Source organism: Erithacus rubecula (genome assembly GCF_903797595.1).
Source record: "Erithacus rubecula genome assembly, chromosome: 10".
NCBI classification, from domain to species: Eukaryota; Metazoa; Chordata; class Aves; order Passeriformes; family Muscicapidae; genus Erithacus; species Erithacus rubecula.
In genome coordinates, this window is record NC_136662.1 from 13,707,496 (window position 1) to 13,724,731 (window position 17,236).

Here is a 17,236-nt window from a genome sequence, read left to right on the forward strand (position 1 = left end):
CTTTTGTCTGTGAAGCCTTGTAAAGACATTTTGGTTTTAGATTTTTTTCTGATTTGCAAGAGAAGTTGATGAGAAGATATGAAATGTTGACATAGCTGTATCAAAAAGCTGACCTCAAAAGAGTTGAGATTATCTGATGATTTATTTATTGCTTTCAGACAATACATCTGACACCTGATGTTCACTATGCCCTACAAAGCTGCACTCTAATGAAAACCTGAACTCCCATAGTATATATTTTGTTGTGGTTTTCACACTGACTTCTTTATTCAAGTTTTGAATTGTACAAGATGTACAACTATTTGGAATGCATAACAGGTAAGTTTGTTTTAAATAAATGTTTATGAATAAAAAAATAATTGCAACTATATAAAAGACCTTGTCCCCTTAGGCACAAAACATGCTTGTTCCCTTGAACACTATAGATAGATAGTAATGAAAAAGAAGACATTTCTTGCAAGTGTCCACCTTTAATCCGTTGAATATCTTCTGCAGTGAGTTGGGTGGTAGTTCCCAAAATAGTTTGCACACCCTAAGGTGGATTTACAGTCCACATGGAATCTGTTTGGAAAAGTCAAGACCAATGGCCAAGTGTATTTTGTGCATCTCTACCTGCCTCTGTGGCCCTGGGATTTCCAGAAGAGAACCCTTGTGAGAATGAGTTCTTGTAAATCAGTGGTGAAGCTGGCTGCAAGCCTCCACCTGTTCAGGTAATTTGTCTGTATTTTGTGATTGACTCCTTAGGAAATGCAAAAGTTCTAGCTGACCTGCACTCCCATTCCCCCTCCTTTGTTGGGAGGAGTCTCTGTTGCTTTTAATTGTTCAGATTTGGCTGTCATTTACCTTGAAAGATAAAATATTTACTGATGGCTTATGAAATCTTTGTTCATTTAAAAAATACTCCTGGTCATTGTGACCAGAGCTGAAAGGACACACTGCTCCCCTGATTTATTTGAATCAATATATGTATATGCCACACGTAAAGGTTTTCATGAGAATGTTAAATGTGCTTTGGTGCACATAGGAATGTAATAGCAAGGGGATCTCTGCTGTCTGCAGGGGCAGCTGTAAGCAGAGCCAAGGGAAGAGGAGGAACACTGTCAGTGCGTGGTACCAGCTCTGTTAATTGGGCCCCTATCAGCTAGATAACAGTTTGGGTCAGGTGCCAGGTCAGCATAACCTGGGCAAAATCAACCTGATCTGTGGCAGGACCAAATAGCAGCAGCCAGCTGTGACACAACCTAGGAAATTAAGTAATGTGTTGATTACAAAATTATTGTAAATGATCTAGTAAAACTTCTTAGGATAAGTGGAAACTTTTAAACAATTCAGCAAAGGGCTTATGAGATAATCAGTGAGATGCCAAGGTATGACTTGATTTCTATTATTCCATCTGAAGAGAAAGTACGATTGCAAAAAAGGGAAGTGTTTACATAAACTGATAAAAAACTTGAGAATTCAGCAGAACACAGCCACGTGTTCCTGAGCTTTCTTCCATAAAAGTCTCACCATGTCTGGCAGAGTCCCATTCACCTTCACTATGAGGGGAATCATACTTGCACTAGTGCTCACCCTCGTAGGTAAGGCTACATACCTCTCTTTCACCTTTCTTTTCCAAATTTTCCTTAAGTTCAGTGGCAGCAATTTGATCTAGATTGAACATTACTTACCTGGTTTTTCATCTCTTTTTGCAGGTAGTCAGAAGTTTGACATCGGTAAGTAAATTTCCTTCTATAATCTTTTTTTCAGTGGATTTGCTGTTATTTCTTTTTATTAGAATATGCTTGCAAGTATTGTGAAAATGGCTATAATTTCCCACAGACCCTGAGTTCAGTAGCAGAAAGAGCTACCTGTACAGTTATGAAGGCTGGGTGCTGAATGGGCTGCAAGAAAAGAATTTGGCCAAAGCCGGCGTGCGGCTGAGCAGCAAACTGGAGATCAGTGGGCTGTCGGAGAACACCTGCCTCCTCAAGGTACTGCACCTCCCAAAAGTGCAGCAGCAAGCCAGAATCACTGCTGTGATTGCACCTGGCTGGCCTGGAGTGTAGGGAAGCTGCAGGAAACACAACTGGAGACTTATCACTGTAGGTGTCAGAGAATGAGCAGCAAGCTGCTGTTTCAGTCACTTCCCCAGTTTGTTGTGGAAGTTGTTTGTAGCAGGTGCTCCTCAAGGCTTCCTATTGGAAATAAAATTACTGGGGGTTTGCTAGAAAATGACAAATTACCTGAAGATGTTTAAGCCTGCTCTAAGATTTGATTCTAGTCTTAGCACACTTCTAAGTCCTGTGGGAAACCAGGACTTGGGTGTGTAAAATCTTTGTCATGAAGGCAACTGACAAACATAGACTTAACAAGTGATAAAAGCTAAAGATAGAAAGTGATAAAGGTAAGATTAAAAAGTGAAAATCATAAAAAAGGAATATGTAATAATGTTTAGTGTTTGAATAATGCAGTTAAAGATCTGTACATATGAAATCATGCCTTTGCTGATGTCAGCAGTGATAGGACCTGACTCTATTTAAAATAAATATGCTTCAGAAATGTACTTTTGTCTCTTTAATTCAGTTACAAATCAGAAGTTCATTTTGGAATGCTGAATTAAGTGACAACTCTCAGCAATTGTATTGAACTGTAGCTCTTTCAAAACTGGGGGCTAGGGATTGCATTTCAATTATAGACTTTTCCTGAAATTCTTGTATGATGTGCACCAGCCTGTGCTCTGAGGCACCTAAGATGGAAGTAATTTTGCCAAAGGTATTGAAATTGCTTCTTATTTACATTGTTTATAAATATATTGTTCACTGTGAAAATATTTTGGTTGATTTAAATAACCAGCAAAATGAAGAAAATACAGTAATTAGTTTAGTCCAAAAAAAGTTGTATAAATTAATATGGAATAAGTTAATATGAAACATTCTAAAACTGCATCTTTTTTTTTTTTTTTCATTTAGAATGATATAAGCTTTTAAAATGCTAAATTTAAAGCAGAATATTTATTTTAAGGCTGACCAAAAGGGAGAATTTAATTTGATATGTTAACTGCTTCTGTAAGATGGAATAGTACTGTTGAGCAGACAGGATTTGCACTAGTTTTACAATAGTGGAAGAACAAGACAAAAGAATAAACTGCTGTATGATTTTTGAAGCCTGCATTTGGAAGAAAAGAGTACCTCACTAGTGGTTATATTAGTTTCTTCCAGTCTGTTTACATATTTAGTACCAAAGTGATTTGATTCATGTAAGTATCTTGATTTTCCCCCAGATCCGCTCCCCACAGCTCGAGGAATACAATGGCATCTGGCCCAAGGACCCATTCACTCGATCTTCCAAAATGACCCAGCTGCTTTCCTCATGCCTTACCCGGCCCTTCAAGTTTGAATACAGCAGTGGACGGGTTGGGAACATTTATGGCCCAGAAAACTGCCCTGATACTTGTGTTAACATAGTGAGAGGAATACTGAACATGATACAGATCACCATCAAAAAGTCACAGAATGTGTATGAATTGCAAGAGGTGTGTTTCTTTCCATCCTAAAACTATTTTACTGAAAGGATGTGTTTAGTCTGTTTAGTTGGTCTTCTTTTGAGTTTCTGTCAATTTGCATCTACTTTTGTATGTTTGTAGTAAGAAAAAGGTGATTTTCATTCATTTAGAAGTAAATGTGTGTACGTGTGTTTGACAAATTACCTGGGCTGAATTCTTTCTTATATATCTGTCTTTAAGTATTATTGTGCAGTTCTTTGGAGAAAAATAATAATTATCCATTAATTTGTTATATGGCTTCCATAATACAGCTACTTGATCAATTTTATTTGCTAATTGTTGATATTAATTGATTACTTTCTAATTTTAAACTCCATCCCCTGACTGAGTATTGCTCATGTGCCTATTATTTAGTTCAGCAGGAATGATTGTATGTAATAGTAACAGATTCATTGAGAATCTTCATTAAGTAAGGCTTCTCACACAGTGAAGTCCTGATATAATTGGGAAGTCTCATTCTCTGTATTCATCTGCCAGGCTGGGATTGGAGGTGTTTGCCATACAAGGTATGTCATCCAGGAGGACAAGAAGAACAGCCGAGTCTCTGTTACCAAAACTGTAGACCAAAATAATTGCCAGGAAAAAGTGGTGAAGAGTCTTGGAACAGCTTACATCTACCCCTGCCCTGCAGACGTGATGGTACGTGAGATGTGAGAAGTCCTTCCAAATTACAAACATGGCCCCTGTGTTCCCATTCACTCTTTGGGTCTCCCTGTCCTCCTGCAGAAAGAAAGGATCATCAAAGGGACTGCAGCTTTCTCCTACAAGCTGAGGCAGTCAGAGAGTGGCACCCTGATCACAGAGGTGGTGTCTCAGCAGGTGTACCAGATCTCACCCTTCAGTGAACCCACCGGTGTCGCCGTCACGGAAACAAAGTAGGTGGGACACGGGCTCACTTCACAAAGTGACAATAATTATAGGTTCTGCCAGTCCCCTTCAGCCCCAACTGAACTGAAATGAGAATTGAGCTCCATAGCAGTTCAATGGAGATGTGTAATCACACTTGGAGTTTCCACAGTCCAAAACGTTCAGCAAGCCATTTATGTGTACCATGGTCAAACTGCCATTGCAATTACATGGGAGAAAAGGAGAAAAGCTGTTTTGTTCACTTATACCATATGAATGCAACGTTGCTGGTCTGTTTGTTCTGAAAAGGGACTAATTTGTACTGTCAGGAGGAAGATGGTGCATATAGAAATAAGATTGTTCATTACACCAGGTCAGTAGCTGTCATTCAGCAGAGACCAATTTCGCTTCTCCTCGGAAACAATTTCATTGTAGGCAACCCCAATGCCATTTTTTTTTAGATAGAAGGCTTTATTCATCAGCGAAAGGTTTTCTTTAGCTAAGAAACATTTTTAAAGAGTAAAACAGAGACCATCACAGTATCACTGAACCAAGAAACCAAGGTGCATGGGTGAAGAGAGGTAATGCCTTTGTCCTGTGACCCTTATCTCCTGACAGACAGCAGCTCACCTTGCTGGAGGTGAGGAGTGAGAGGGGCAGCTCCCCAGACATCTCCATGCAGAGCTACGGGGGCCTGCGGTTCCAGTTCCCAGCAGCCCTGCCACAGATGGCAGTGCAGCTCATCAAGACCAAAAACCCTGAGCAACGGGTAGAGTATTGCTTTACCAACTGCTTTCCTAATTAAACAAAAAAAAGTGATTGTAAATTCCAAATAGCGTAATTATGCATGCCCTCTATCTTGTGTTTTGTAACAGATAATTGAAACCCTGCAGCACATAGTCCTGAATAACCAGCAAGATTTCCATGATGATCTCCCATACCGTTTCCTGGAGCTGGTCCAGCTCTGCCGCGCCGCCAGCGCTGACTCCTTTGAGTCCCTCTGGAGACAATGTTCAGACAAACCCCGCTACAGGTATTTCATTGTTTCAGCCTGTCAGAAGCTCTGCTGATCGTGTGAGAAAACCAGAGCTAAAATGAAGGCTTTTTTGAAATTCTGTTTGCAGGAGATGGCTGCTGAGTGCAGTTTCTGCGGCAGGCACCGCAGAGGCTCTCAAGTTCCTCAAGAGCAGAATCCGCAGTGATGACCTTAGCTACCTTCAGGCTCTTCTAAGTGTTCCCTTTGCTCTCCATTTAACTAAAGCTGATGAACACACTGTTCCAATAGCAGCAGTGAGTAAAGCTATGTCAATCTTTCCTGTCTCACAACGAAAGGAATGATAATCAACAAGCTGTGATTGGAGGCTGGATTCTCCTCTTGTGTACACTCATTTTGTGGAAAGGTGGACCCATGATTTTGTTTTGACACAGCATTTATCAGTGGAGAGTTCTATGTCTTCATTTCTCTGCATTGATATAAAGCCATTTTCTTATAACAGCTTTTGGGAATAATTCTAATTTTGGCTTGCTGGGATCACATGGCATGTCTTCTACAGACAAAACTTTGTCCCTTTAAACTCTTACTTCTGAAACAAATGATGATTTTGGGATCTCATGTCACTGAGCAGCTCTCTCAATTACAAACTAGTCCATGAAATGGAAAATGCTGCAGGAAAAGTATTAGTGCAAACATGAAATACGTTGGCACAATAATGAACCATTTATTCTGAACAGGATTTTTGCCATTTCTAGCCAATATTCTTAAACAGCAAAAGTGGAAATTGTGTGGAAATGCATCATTAATATAATTGAATTGCACACTTTTCTAGAGATATTCAATTTATACATTGATGTTTATCCATAATCTTAATGTTTTCAGTGTTATGTTCAGTTGATGAGAATCAAAATGTAGCTATGTAAGCTTGTAAGTGTATAAACTAGTGAGGAATTAAGCTCCTAAGTAAAGCTTCCAAATATAATGTCTACAACCTCCTTTGTTTGGATGAGAACAGTAATCATTCTGAAATTGATCCTTTCAAACATGATCTGATGATTTTTCTGCTCTGAAAGCTTTGTGAAGCACTGTTAAATGGCAAATTAATTTTTTTCTTCTTCACAGGATTTAGTGACAAGTTCTCGTATCCAGAAAAATCCCATGCTTCAACAACTTGCCAGCTTAGCCTACAGTTCTGTGGTGAATAGATACTGTTCTCAGACCTCAGCTTGTCCTAAGGAAGCTGTCCAGGTGGGTGGTTTTTTGCCAACTGGTTACTTTTGAGGTTTTTTTTTTAAAAAAACTTCGTAATATCCATTGTATTAGCTTAATTCTTTTAAGATAGAGTATAAAAAGGGTGACTGGAAATATAAATACATATTCTTGTAGGTTTTCTTCTGAACAAAGCCATCAAATAATTTTATCAATTTATCATTGTATTATTATTTATGATAATATTTATAATTTATAATTTAAGATCATATGGTTATCATTTTCTCATTTGCTTCATCATCGAAAACACCATTTATGCATTGCAAGGGTAAAATCCTGAGAGAAACCACCACAGAGTAATTTTATTAAAGCCAGTTTCTTTATTTTGGTAGACTTTTCAGTGGGTGAGGAGGGCACAGTGGACACTTTAGAGTGAGATGATTGAACTGTGCTCTGTTTGCAGCCCATCCATGACCTGGCAGACGAGGCAATCAGCAGGGGCCGGGAGGACAAGATGAAATTAGCCCTGAAGTGCATTGGCAACATGGGAGAGCCAGCCAGCATCAAGCGCATCCTCAAGTTCCTCCCCATATTTTCATCCAGTGCTTCTGATATCCCCATCCACATTCAGATTGATGCCATAATGGCCTTGAGAAAAATTGCCTGGAAGGACAGCAAAACAGTACGTAGGATATGGTAGATTTTCTTTAATTAGTGAAATAGAATATGTACTATAAGTGCAATGATTTTAATGATATCATATGTGGATTCAGCATGGTTTTTTTAAAAAAATATTATTTTAAAGAATAATCCTGTACAGTTTTACATTCAGCTAAGGTTTTTCTGCTAATCTGTAATGATAATTGGTCAGTAGGAATCTTCTGGAAGGATTTCAGCAGTGTTGCTTTTATCATCTGCTGTGACCAACTAAGTCCTGTGCTAGTTATATATAGTGGACAGTTAGCCATCCAGAAGTCAGTCATGTAATTTAAATTGCCTTTGTAATCAGGAGGAGAGACATTTTCTGTTAAACTCCTAGGCCAAATGTCAGCATTGCTCTGCCTCTTTTAGACCCTTCCCTTGAGGCTGGGTGAGTCACCAGTGACCCCACATGGAGGTTGCTGTCCCAGAAAGTGTAGGCAAGACTCTCACCTTTCAGATGGCTTAGGAGCTACATGATAAACCATTCACACAGACTGTCTTTGGTGAAATGTTGAACTCTTTCAAAACTGGTCTAAAGTAGTGAAGCATGATCATCAAGTCAGTGGAGTTACTTCAAACATTGAATCTGTCTCATTATCTAAATTTTTTCTTCTAAAGATGTTCACTGATATTTGTATGTCAGTAATGCACAAAGCAATGCTGATGCCCTTTTGATTGTCATGGGTTGACTCAATGCATCAATAGATGGACATTTATTTCAGGTTCAGTGGCTCCACGGGGCTGTTCCACCATGGCCCCTTCAGTTATATCAACAAAGTGATGTGGAACCCTGCGGTAAAAAAGATCAGGAAAAAAATATCACCTTTCTGCAGGGATAATGATCCCCTCTCCAATATTTCCTGTGGGTTAGGTGTGGATCCATTTTCAAAATGGTTTCAGTTACTGTTTTGTCTGTGCAGGTGCAGGGATATCTCATCCAGATCCTCGCTGACGAGTCGCTGTGCCCCGAAGTGCGGATGATGGCTTGTGCTGTTATCTTTGAGACAAGGCCTGCCCTTCCCTTGATAACAACCATTGCCAATGTGGCCATGAAGGAGAGCAATTTGCAAGTGGCCAGTTTTGTGTATTCCCAGATGAAGGCTTTGTCCAAGAGCAGGTTGCCCTTCACGTACAACGTGTGAGTAGAGACAGGAACAAAGCGGGCGCTTTTCTGCAAATAACGATCTCCTGCATGTGCTGACACCTGAAGTCAGTTTATTTACTGACAGGATGCAGCTTATTTCTGGATGCTATTACCTTTCTCATTTTGTTTAGATCTTCAGCTTGCAATATTGCCCTTAAGCTGCTGGCCCCCAAACTGGACAGGCTGAGCTATCGCTACAGCAAGGTCATACGTATTGGTGGTTACTTTGGTGAGTAAGTGATTCAGGGAGCACAAAACTTCCACTGCAGAATCCATTCTTAAAATATTAAGTCCTTTGGGCAAACATAGCATTCTTTGTTTCAGTGAGAAATTAAATGTGGGACTCACATGTTTAGAGTAGCCATTTAATAATTTCTTCCTAAACAGTTAGATTTTATTCAATGATGTATCTTACAGTTGACAATGGAAAAACTGCAGAAATATAATCTTGAATGATAAAGCAGAATGGTTAAAAAAAGGATGTCTCTTCTTTGCTTCTGCCATAGATAATTATAAAATTGGTGCTGCTGGAGATGTCTTTGTTATGAACAGCCCAGGAACCATGTTCCCATCAGCAATCATTTCCAAGCTGATGGCATATTCTGCAGGGTCGGTGGCTGATTTGGTGGAGGTAAATATTTACTGAAGTCAATAATAAATCAAATTAAAATTAAAACTGCTCACAAAGTTTCCTCTCTGTGAGCCTGTCTCTGACTGCTCCTTCTCATGCTGTTTTGGTAGGCTGGTGTCCGTGTGGAAGGCCTCACAGATGTCATCACTAAACAGAATATCCCATTTGCCGAGTACTCCACCTACAAAAAGATAAAGGAGATTGGAAAAGCTGTAGGTATTTTCAGTAATATAATGTGTGGGGTATGTGAAGGGGCATTTAGTGATGCTTCTCACTCTAGCTAAGCCCTGTGTCAAGAAGTAAACTAGTCTTGAGTCAGCTCAAGCATTTCTGTGAAGGAGGGATGTGTATTGGGGACTGCAGGAGACATCTGTCAGAGCTTCTACCAGATTTTGCTCTGGCTCTGCCTCTTCCCCACCTCAGAGATGGCTACAGGAGGAGCACAGGGGGGAAGGGAGTGGCAGGCATTGTAGCATGGTGTGTCACATGCCTGGTAGGCTTCCTACTCCCTTCCTTCATCTACCTCACCTAGTTTACAAGAATATGCCTTTGTCTTCAAGAAACTATTTTTTTTTGCTGTGCTTTTAAATTGAGTATAGTGGTATTAACAGCCAGACCCTGTGTGTGAATGTTATTGTATGGGGATACCAAACAATTGTGGGCACTTAAATGGTGGAAGAAAGTGTGATTTAGTGACATCATGCTACTTACAATTGGAAATTTTTCAAAGGAAAAGGGCAGCTTGGCCAGTGATGGGTTTATTTATGGGTGGTTTAGGATAAATTATCATTTATGAAGTATTCCATTGAGAAACTTTGCTTGTTTCCTTATGTGTCCCCCAGCTGCTGGGATGGAAGGAGCTGCCAACAGAAACCCCCTTGATCTCAGCCTACTTCAAGCTCTTTGGCCAAGAGCTGGCCTACATCAACATCAATAAGGAAGCCGTGCAGCAGGCTGTGAAGGTACCGGGGCGCCCCGCTGTCCCCCGCAGCCCCGGGCAGCGCTGCCCTTCCCGTGGCAAGCCCTGGGTGTGTTTTGCAGGCGGTGCTGGAGCCGGCGGAGCGCAGCGCGGCGCTGAAGCGGCTGCTCGCCCTCCTGCGCGGCGGCGCCGGGCAGTGGACACAGCCCCTGGCGCTGGGAGAGCTGCGCCACATCCTGCCCACCTGCGCCGGGCTGCCCCTGGAGTACAGCTCCTACAGCACTGCCATGGCCAGGGCTGCCGCCAGCGGTGAGCTCCGCTCGGAGAGCAGCTCTGCACACGCGGCAGGGCAGGGGCACACGGGCACTGGGGCATGGAGGGAGAGCTGGGGAGCCAGGATGCTAGAAAAACAACCAGCTGTGCTGGGGAGTGGGGCAGTGAAGATGGATTGAGGACAGGAAAGGTGAGATGAGAACGTGGGAAACCAGAGAGAGAGAGAGAGGCCACAACATTCAAGGCCAAAAAAACCCCAAAGGCTGCCTGGGGAGCTGATACAGACATGGGTAGAAGGGAGTGGCTCCTGAGAGATGCACACACAAGCTAAGCAGGATTTCAGACAGAAAACTGTCAAAAGAGAACTGTTAGTAATATTAAGAAGTCAGGAAGAGAAGAAGGGCTGTGAAAAGAGACTGAAGCTCACTTTTGAAAGAACAAATATGCAAGTGCTGATCCTTATGAAGAAGTTAATTCAGTGGTCACTGAATGTGAGCTGTGCAGCAGACATAAATTAAGCAAAGCTGGCTCTAGTATCTGCTGGCACAATATAAGGAATGAAGGGTGATGTACATGTGCTTGTGCTCTCCCACCTACACACTCTTTGCTGGGTATTGGTTTGTTAGCTTGCTTCAGACATATTTGCAGCTCTGTCCCTTCTGGGTGTTTTCTGGGGTTTTTTTTTTGTTGTTTTTTTGTTTGTTTGTTTTAATAGTAACCTTGTAGCCAAGTTGGAGAGGTATGGGTTGAACAGAAGGGCTACAAAATTGAGTGAAAATGAGTGAAGATTGTCTGATCTCATGTATCCCAAAGTCTGTCTTGTCTTTAGTTTTTACAATGTTTAAATATTGCTCTTGCATTTGCAGTTGATGGAAAGATAGCTCCCCCTTTAACTGGAGATTTTAAACCTTCCCAGTTGCTTGAATCCACTGTGCAGATCCACTCTGACATAACCCCCAGGTATGGCAGGTTTCTAAGGCTTTACAGATGAAGGAGGTTTTTAGGGGAAGGCAGAACTCCATGGGTAAAAAGAGCACCTTTCTTACATCTGACTGCTGCACTCTGTTTCAGCTTATACATACAGAAATTTGCAACAATGGGTGTCAACACGGAATACTTCCAACAAGCTGTGGAAATCCAAGGCAAGGTCCTGACAAGAGTGCCAATAAAGTTTGATGCCAAGATAGACATGAAGCTGAAAAATATTAAGATTGAAACAAAACCATGCAGTGAGAAAACTGAGATAGTGGTTGCAAGGTATGGTAGCATTACCTTAGAATATTTTGTGTTGCTGAAGCCTGACAAAGTTTGCTATTGACTGGCCTCCCACAGAGGTGTCTAGATAGGCAGTGACTCTTCAGTGTGTAGCAGAACACTTGGGATGAAACATGAGGAAGAAAAATACAGGAGCTAAAAATCAGAAGATATCTAAATTATGTAGCAGTGTAATTTTTATATTAAATAATTTATTATTTTGTTTGGGTTTTGTTTATTTTTTTATTTCTTTATGTTTGAAGGAATATTTTTAATGTTTTGGAAATTTTGTTTAAATTTGTAGAGATTTTTGAAAACTTCCTGTAATATGAGAAAATTATATTCATCATGAATTCTTATTTTGTTTTCAATAATATTTTTATTTCTAAATTCCTATATAATCCCTGTGTTCAAACATCTTACTTCTGTACTTTCACATGATACCAACAAGGATGTATTTAATCCAAAGACAAGGGGCCAGAATAATTCACCATTTTTGCACTTATCTCAACAGCCATAAAGCTTTTGCTGTATCAAGAAATTTAGGAGAACTAGGTGTTGAAAAGAGAACCTCAATTCTCCCAGGAGATGCTTCATCAAATATAGTGGAAGAACCTTTCAAACCATCAGATAGAGCTTCCAGTGAAGACTTCACAAAGGTAACCTCTGCTTTTTTTGCTTATACAGTAATATTTACCCTCTCTGTATTGGATGTCTGTAGTTATACCCTTGCCTGTAACACTCCCAGTGATATTCACATGCTCATCTCTAATGCAGCAAGAAGCTGACAGCACATCAAAGAAACATGGCTATAGCTCCCAGGAGGATCTTCACCACGTTGTGGGAAGAAAATCAAAAAAACAAGACATTTGTGTCAAGGTGCATCATCTTGGGTGTCAGATCTGCTTTTCCAGAAAGTCACGAGATGCCAGTTTTCTAAAAAATACGTATTTGCACAGACTCGTCGGAGAGCACGAAGCTAAAATATTCTTGACCCCAGGTAAAGTACTGAGCATCTCAGGCTTGTCAGTGCTATTTGAAGCAGTATAACTTTCTAATGTGTGCAATTGGTGTGCAGTTGAAACAGAGGCTGGTATTGACAAAATTCAGCTGGAGATTCAGGCAGGATCCAGAGCAGCTTCCAAAATAATTCATAAAGTAAACTCGGAGTCTGAGGAAGAGGGTGAATCATCTCTGCAGGAGGACATTCAAGCTAAACTGAAGAAGATTCTAGGCATTGAAAGTGTGTTCAAGGTAAGTGACTTTGAGTATGGCAGCTGGGAACATTTTCCCCTAAATGAGGGCAAGAATTTGAAGTTCAGTGTGGAAAGCTGGCAATGCAAAGAAAGGATGGGGCTGTTTTGAAAGGGCCAGTGCCCCATGCTGAGGTGTTGCTCCCATGGGTTGCATCCAGCAAGGTGGTCTGTGCTGAGCTGGATTCCAGCTGGACAGTGTGGATCTGCAGCTTCTGCAGTGAGTGAAGCAGGGAGGTGGGTTTTCCTTGAAAAGCTGGTGTGAGAACCCAGTTCTGTCTGACGCCCACAGAAGTTTTACTCTGTAAAAAAAAAAAAAAAAAGGACCAGATGCATTCTCTCTTTTGCACCTCTTGGACTGTGTTTGCAGGTTTCAAATAAAACACGACACCAGAAGAAGCAACCTTCAAAGAAAGAAAACACTGTGCTTACAGAGCTTGGGGCAGACCCTGATACAAAACATCCCTCCAGCTCATCTTCTGTCTCCTCAGCTGTCTCCTCTTCCTCATCATCTGCTGTCTCTGCTCGTCGTAAAGAGGCTGGTGATGAGGATGAGAATGACCAAGAAGAGCGAGCGAAAAACAAAGATGCAAGCAGCAAGAGCAGCAGCAGCAGTGGCAGAAGTAGCAAGAGCAGCAAGAGTAGCAAGAGTAGCAGCAGCAAGAGCAGTAGCAGCAGCACTAGTGGCAGAAGTAGCAAGAGTAGTAGCAGCAGCAGTAGCAGTGGCAGAAGTAGCAAGAGTAGTAGCAAGAGCAGCAGCAGTAGCAGCAGTAGTGACAAACGTAGCAAGAGCAGCAGCAGCAGTAGTGATGAAAGTAGCAAGAGCAGCAGCAGTAGTGACAGAAGTAGCAAGAGCAGTAGCAGCAGCAGTAGCAGCAGTGACAGAAGTAGCAGCAGCAGAAGTAGCAAGAGCAGCAGCAGCAGCAGCAGTGACAAAAATAGCAAGAGCAGTAGCAGTAGTAGTAGTAGCAGCAGCAGCAGGAAGTCATCAAGTCATCATAGTCATAGCCATGGGCATCACTCAAAATATGTGAATGGCAGCAGCAGCAGCAGCAGCAGTGAGTCACTGAGCCACCATAGCCACAAACATCATTCAGGACATCTGGAAGGTGGCAGCAGCAGCAGCAGCAGCAGTGCATATTCCAAAATATGGGTAATTTTGTCAGTAAATCAACTGATGTTACTGGTGTTTGTGAATCATGCTCCTGATGGTGGCTGGCTTTGCATGACAAATCAGGACATTAGGAGTTGACCAGTAAATTTTAGCAACATAAAATTGAAAAATTTATTCTGCAAACACACCTGCAATCATTGGCACAGATGTCTACTTCATCTCAAAAGTTTCCACAAGTTTGTTGAAAATTTTGTGTCTGTCAGGAAATCTGGTTTTCTTGGACAATTCACTATCCACAAACATTGCATATTTCTGTCTTAATTTTGTGGTAGAAACATTATTGCTTCATATAAATAATTTCGTCTTGCATTAAGTGCTTGTGACTAAGCATGCAGAACTATGTATGAATTATAATTAGTAAATTTCTTATTTAATTCCCAGTTCTTAGATTTTCATATAACTGCAGCATTTATTTTCCTCTGAGATTCTAATCTTCTTGTTTTTGTCATTTTCAAAGGAAGCTCATGAGATTTATCAGTACCGCTTTAAATCACTGCATAAACAAGAGGTGAGTTTTTCTTTCCTCAGTAAAAGAAGTATGGAATCTGTCAAGAGTCAAATGGAGATTTTAAAGGCAACTTGTTATCTTTGTTGAGAAAAATTACAGTACTGATAGAATTAGAACCTTGGTGGCTCTTCTGAGATGGGTAAAGACAGAGAGCTGTGTTCCCTTTTGTGCTGGGCATATGAAGCCACTTGTGGCTCTGCAAAGGAGATGGAAAGCCTCTTCCAAAGCAATGAAAAAGACTGGAGCTGCACACTTTGGAGGAACCATCAGAAGCTTGGTTCATTTGATTGGCTTTGATCACCTGGTTTCTTGGGTTGAAATCGCTGTAGGTGCACAACGAGGATAGTGATGTGGACAAATGTGGGAGGATACCTTATGTCATAAAATTTTGGTTGAGCGGATTCTTACTAGAGCATGAGCCAGTCAGAGCAGTGTCCTTGTCTTTTCTCCTTTCCATTCAGCTGGTCCATTCAGTTTATCTTCCAGTTCACCAGGCCTGTCCAGAATTTCTGGTCTTTCATATTGAAGTGAGAAGCTGATTGAATTTGACTTGCTCCATTGTTTTTTCATACAGGGAATTCTCATCTAGATATGGTCCTTATGGACCATGAAGAATGAGATCTGTTTGGGGAAACAAGATCTTTTAGAGTTAAATCCTATGTACTGAGTAGGACAAAGCCTATTGCAAATCATTGAGCTGCTCAGGGTTGGAACACAGCAACTCCAAGTGCTATGACAGAGTATTGTTCAACATTGCCTCGTGAAATTTCTTCAAACATGCTTTAATGTTACCCTCTTAAGCCTGTTGTAGTTCGATTTTGGTTTGGTGTTTTGTTTCTTTTTTTTTGCAGTTCCCAAAAACAAAACTCGCAGATGACCAAATTAGCAGCTCACATTCCTCTGCCAGGTCCAGTCGTGCCTCATCTCGAGCTTCATGGGTTAGTTGCATCATTTTTAGGGGGTTTTGACAGCTTGGAATGATGTCAGAGTGGCTGTGCACTGACAGTAATTATATATAATAGTAATTATAATAATGGGAAGGGAGAAGCAACCTCTCAAGTCTCAGGTATCAATCAAGACATGCACCACAGTTCCCACATGTCCTTCCTCTACAGTGAGGATCCTTGTTGCATCACGGCCCTTCTCTCATGGGAATCCCACCCAACAGTTGCCTGCAGAGACTCATTTTGTGACCTCTGCAGCCTGGAGGGAGATTGAGGTGCTGCAGGGCCAGTGTGAAGACAGTGGTGGTGGCAGCTGAGGCTGGGAGCAGCCCCATAAAAAGGCAGGTTCCAGAGGGGACATGGAGCACCTGAGCTCCTCAGCACCACCCAGGCAGATGTGAGCAGGCTCAAGAATGATGGGGTGAAGATATTGAAGATATGAAGGTGATAATGCCCTTCTCAAAGAGAAGGCATTCTTGATGTGGGAGAAAATGTCCTGGATTATATTTTGTGCTGGGTTGCTGTGCAAACACAAAACCTGACAGCCCCACAGAACTCACTGCCAAAGTGTGAGGAGAAAGCCAACACAAGACCCAGACAGATAAACAAGAGGAGATGAGCTGGGGATGTTATTGCTGTGGGAATGAGTGATGCATACAACTGACAGTTGATGCTGCTCAAACTGAGCCACTTTCTTTTATTCACAGGCTGGATACTAACAATGAAGCCCAAATCATATAATCATTGCTGTATTTTAATTATATGAATATTTCCATGGTGTCAGCTGTAGCTCAGGAAATGGCACAAATTTTGGCTGATAAAAACACAGTGATAAAATCTATCTGGCATGCAGAGGCACGTGCACATTAAAGCCATAAGCATGAGGTTTTATAGGCATGTATATATATGTGATACATATGCTGGCATATATTTGTGGTTCAGATGTTTATTTTTCATTTATCCATCTAGATCTTGCATCATGGTAACTCTCCTATCATTATACGCTCTGCATATTTTCTCCCTCTTCTTCTTAGCCAAAGTTTTTGGGAGATGTTAAAGCACCAGTATTAGCTGTTTTTCTGCATAGCCTCCGTGATGATAAGAAGATAGGAGGCCTCCAGCTCGTGGTATATGCTGATATTGACTCCATCAAGCCCCGGGTGCAGGTGTTTGTGTCAAACCTCACAGATTCAAGCAAGTGGAAGCTCTGTGCTGATGCTTCAGTCATCAATGCTCACAAGGCAGAGGTAAGGCTCAAACTAGCTTGCACAGCTCTCAGAGCATCTCAGGAAAGTCATGCTCCAGGCATTACAAAATGGACCATTGTTCTCCATACAGGCTTACCTGAAATGGGGGCGGAATTGCCAGGACTACAAGGTTTCATCTGAGCTGGTAACTGGGAAGTTTGCTGCCCACCCTGCTGTTCAGGTGAAACTGGAGTGGCCTAAAGTTCCTTCCAGTGTCAGATCCATAGCAGAATGGTGAGAATTGAGTCTTCAGTGACACTTGTTAACAATACTGGCCAACTGGGAAAAATCAGCATTTGCACATGAGGTTCTAGTGACTTAAATACTGGCTGATATTTTATTCTCTGATCTGTCCAAGTACTGCCTTCTTAGGACATTAAAGATGAGTGGATTACATATCATTTTAATGTAAAGTAATTTTTTAAATTTGCCACAATTACTGAAAACTGAGGAACAAATCCTTCCTTCCACTGAGCACTTGAACAGTAGAGCAGAGAATGGGTGTGAGAACACAACCAGGGACCCTGAAGACTATTATTGCTGCTTGCACATAGGTGTGAGACCATCTAGTTGGGATGTGTGCAGCCTTTTGTT

At 41.4% G+C, this 17,236-nt stretch overlaps 1 protein-coding gene across 1 annotated transcript in view; it reads left to right on the top strand.

The window, feature by feature from the left end:
* Positions 1–290: 290 nt before the first annotated feature.
* LOC306805843 (vitellogenin-2-like) overlaps positions 291–17,236 on the top strand; it is a gene marked incomplete at its 5' end in the record, with an annotated part of 49,086 nt that continues 32,140 nt past the window's right edge. Inside the window, 27 exons of the mRNA XM_079314055.1 lie at positions 291–318; positions 1,695–1,715; positions 1,822–1,973; positions 3,263–3,514; positions 4,022–4,183; positions 4,271–4,419; positions 5,009–5,159; positions 5,266–5,423; positions 5,515–5,680; positions 6,507–6,632; positions 7,057–7,275; positions 8,216–8,433; positions 8,571–8,668; positions 8,946–9,070; positions 9,181–9,282; positions 9,913–10,032; positions 10,112–10,298; positions 11,129–11,222; positions 11,334–11,519; positions 12,031–12,175; positions 12,294–12,516; positions 12,595–12,770; positions 13,140–13,922; positions 14,401–14,451; positions 15,303–15,389; positions 16,430–16,642; positions 16,734–16,876. Of these exons, the coding sequence (XP_079170181.1) occupies positions 291–318; positions 1,695–1,715; positions 1,822–1,973; positions 3,263–3,514; positions 4,022–4,183; positions 4,271–4,419; positions 5,009–5,159; positions 5,266–5,423; positions 5,515–5,680; positions 6,507–6,632; positions 7,057–7,275; positions 8,216–8,433; positions 8,571–8,668; positions 8,946–9,070; positions 9,181–9,282; positions 9,913–10,032; positions 10,112–10,298; positions 11,129–11,222; positions 11,334–11,519; positions 12,031–12,175; positions 12,294–12,516; positions 12,595–12,770; positions 13,140–13,922; positions 14,401–14,451; positions 15,303–15,389; positions 16,430–16,642; positions 16,734–16,876 (4,535 nt within the window). The remainder of the gene's footprint in view (positions 319–1,694; positions 1,716–1,821; positions 1,974–3,262; positions 3,515–4,021; positions 4,184–4,270; positions 4,420–5,008; positions 5,160–5,265; positions 5,424–5,514; positions 5,681–6,506; positions 6,633–7,056; positions 7,276–8,215; positions 8,434–8,570; positions 8,669–8,945; positions 9,071–9,180; positions 9,283–9,912; positions 10,033–10,111; positions 10,299–11,128; positions 11,223–11,333; positions 11,520–12,030; positions 12,176–12,293; positions 12,517–12,594; positions 12,771–13,139; positions 13,923–14,400; positions 14,452–15,302; positions 15,390–16,429; positions 16,643–16,733; positions 16,877–17,236) is intronic.